At 45.4% G+C, this 3,099-nt stretch overlaps 1 protein-coding gene across 1 annotated transcript; it reads left to right on the top strand.

Moving 5' to 3' along the window:
* The first annotated feature begins 351 nt into the window (after window positions 1-351).
* Window positions 352-2,729, top strand: LOC112880960 (zinc finger protein WIP2-like). The gene is made up of 2 exons (XM_025945685.1): window positions 352-855; window positions 2,289-2,729. Exons 1-2 carry the CDS (start codon window positions 370-372, stop codon window positions 2,727-2,729), a joined length of 927 nt encoding a protein of 308 aa, XP_025801470.1. The 5' UTR covers window positions 352-369.
* The last annotated feature ends 370 nt before the right edge of the window (window positions 2,730-3,099 follow it).

The following is a 3,099-nucleotide window of genomic DNA, read 5'->3' as shown; positions in this document are numbered from 1 at the left end:
TGGGGATCAAAGTTAGAGGTAGAAATGCAAATTTCCCGCACACTGCATACATGGCACTTGAAGGGCCCGAACCACAGAGAAATAATTCAGGCGTTTTTCTGGAATGATATGCATTGTTCCATGGAAAAAGAAAGGCAACAACAGAATGAGAAGAAGACCATTCATGATTGCCCAGAATAGAATGACCCGGATCACAAAGAAGCTAAGATTGCTACAAGGGCTGCAAGCATCTAGATGCAAAAGTCTTTGGTTGAAGCTCATACACATCACGGGTGACAGCCTCTCTCCAGCACCCTTTTTGTATAATAGGTAGCTTCTGGGCGCTGTCTCGTCCACTCAAACACAAGTAATCATCCCTTCAAGCTCCCCATGGCCAACCCATACACCTTCCTTAAGCCTCACATAGAACACCTCTGGTTCCAAAGAAGCTTGGTCTCTCCACCCCCTCCTCCATTCACAAAGGAAGCACTCCCTCTTCTCAGCCTCCTACCTCCAAGCCATGACTACAACCACTATCACAACAAGGATCAGCTGTGGAAGAAGGAAAAGGGGGTTATGGAGGGTGTGGATATCAAACTCCGAATTGGCCCCCCGTCTCCAAACCGTGATTTCCCGCTCAATCTTGCTAAAAGTGCTACCATCGCCAGTGCTGGCGATAACAAGGTGGAAGAATACGAAGAGCTGGGATTAGAAGGGGGTACTGCTGGTGACGGCCGCTGCTTGGAGTACTTCGCCATCGGGAAGCTTACCAAGGGAAACTATTGGATCCCTACCCCAGCTCAGATCCTCTTTGGCCCCACGCTCTTCGCCTGCCCGGTGTGCTGCAAGACATTCAGCAGATACAACAACCTGCAGGTTTGTTTGATCACAAACAAGCAGATCGGCTGATGTGCTTCTGAATATGCTATTAGCTAGTACATGGATGGCATGCATGAGTGATCACCATGAGGATTGCACACAGTAACTTGGGGAATGGAATCTTGTTCAGTACGTAAGTGTGTCTGCTGTCTGCATGTGCAATGGGGGCCATGGACACTAGTGTAGGGGTTGGGGGGCCATGGCTATGGTAGATCATGAGACACCATTGCTTTAGCATCGTAGATTCAGAAGCCTTTTTGTGTGGTTCAGCGAGGTTTGGTAGTGCGTACTTCCTCTCTGAGCTTCCACTATTGGCCAGCGCAGATGTAGTGCTTCGTCCTATCATCATGATCTTATTTGTGCTTGTTTCATATATTTTTCTCATGGAATGACGTGATCCAAGCACGAACAAACGCGGAGAATTCTATATGTGCAGAGTACTGCATGGCTATATATAGCAGAATTCTTGGAAACTCCTTGTTGCAAAAGCTTATTGCATTCTTAACAATGACCTATATAAGGTCGAGCTATACTGAAAATAGATCCAATATATATCATGTTTATGTCGTTTCTGAGTGAATTACACTGATCGACGATGACCTTGATCTTAAAATCCTAGAGAAGATGCTGTATTTCATGTGTGTATATGGAGTGTAGACCGTGCGGCATGTATCAATACATCTACCAAACGGAAGTTATATATAGCCATGCTAGTATACACAGGGATGTAACGTAAATCTTGTTCTTGATTCCTTTTTAATTTTATGGTTCTTATAAAACGGATCCTTTCTGATTCTGCTGTGAGCAACTACACACTGGCTTTGCCGCAACAAATTTGTACACGTCTGTCAACTAATTTTGCCACTCGATTTGATTCGGCTACTTTCTTGATGTGTTTCACATGCATGGTCTTTGAGAATCATGGATTTGCAATGTTAAGAGACCTCAATCTAAAACCATAGAAATATCACTAGGACCATCGATCAGGTTAAATCTTTGTCTCGAAACACTAGCCTAATACTACTCCCTGCGTCCCAGAATATAACTACGTTTAGGTTTTTCTAAAGTCAAACCTTTTAAACTTTGACTAACAATATCTCTAAAAATAAATTATTTCAAAAAGAAAAGGTTATATTATTAGTTTGTGTGATTATTTTGCTATTATGAATTATTGGTTTCACGACAAATCTACTAGCATAATTTTTATATTATTAGTCTGTGTGATTATTTTGCTATTATAGTTAAAATTAAAAATATTTGACTTTAAAAAGTTAAACATAGCTATATTCTGAAACAGAGGAAGTAGTTTTAAATCTGCGTGGTTGTTCTATAACTTTCACTGATTCTCTTTTTTATGAGCATCGTATATATGCTACCAATAATATTCACTGTTTTATTTCTCTCTCGATATACATGCGGATGCCGTCCAGATGCACATGTGGGGGCACGGGCCGCAGTACCGGCGCGCCCCGGGCTCGCTCCGCGGCGCGCAGCCGGCGGCGATGCTCCGGCTGCCGTGCTTCTGCTGCGCGCCGGGGTGCCGGAACCACGTGGACCACCCTCTTGCGCGGCCGCTCAAGGACTTCCGGACCCTGCAGACCCACTACCGGCGCAGGCACTGCGCGCGGCCCTTCCTCTGCCGCCGCTGCGGCAAGGCCCTCGCCGTGCGCGGGGACTGGCGCACGCACGAGAAGAACTGCGGCCGCCGATGGCGCTGCACCTGCGGCTCCGACTTCAAGCACAAGCGCTCGCTCAAGGACCATGTCCGCGCGTTCGGGCGCGACCATGTCGAGGAGCATCCATCGGCCGGCGTCGTCGGCAGCAACCACGGTGGAGCCGGCGAGGACCCGGGTCCTGGAGGTCAGATGTAGCAGGCTTGACAACTGCTGCTGCTGCACGCCTTTTTTTTTAATTAGTTGATCCGGTGTTCTGGTCAAGTCTCAAATGTGCATGCGTGAATGTGTATTTAAAGTGACCATGTATTTAGTTACGAATTGTGAATTAAACTGATATATATCCTCATCATCTGATTCGTTTCATGCTATTTTAAGATGATGGCTTTCTCCAAAACTGATCTCTAATACAAGTAATGCTGCGCGGTGCAAGCTAAAAAGGACTACTGCCTCCTTGTTGAGTACAGTTGTAATGAATATATATAGTTCCAGTTAGAACAATATATTATGATTGAGTGACAATATAATCAATTGGATTGACACGCTTGTCATGTATATGTGTGAGCAG

This window comes from Panicum hallii, chromosome 2 (assembly GCF_002211085.1).
Source record: "Panicum hallii strain FIL2 chromosome 2, PHallii_v3.1, whole genome shotgun sequence".
Classification (NCBI taxonomy): Eukaryota; Viridiplantae; Streptophyta; class Magnoliopsida; order Poales; family Poaceae; genus Panicum; species Panicum hallii.
This window is presented reverse-complemented; position numbering and strand designations above follow the sequence as displayed.

Bases quoted from the DNA above. Each gene is read 5' to 3' on its own strand.
- LOC112880960 (XM_025945685.1), top strand. From the start codon at position 370: ATGGCCAACCCATACACCTTCCTTAAGCCTCACATAGAACACCTCTGG. The intron at 856-2,288 runs GTTTGTTTGATC...GATGCCGTCCAG, and splicing joins GCAGATACAACAACCTGCAG to ATGCACATGTGGGGGCACGG.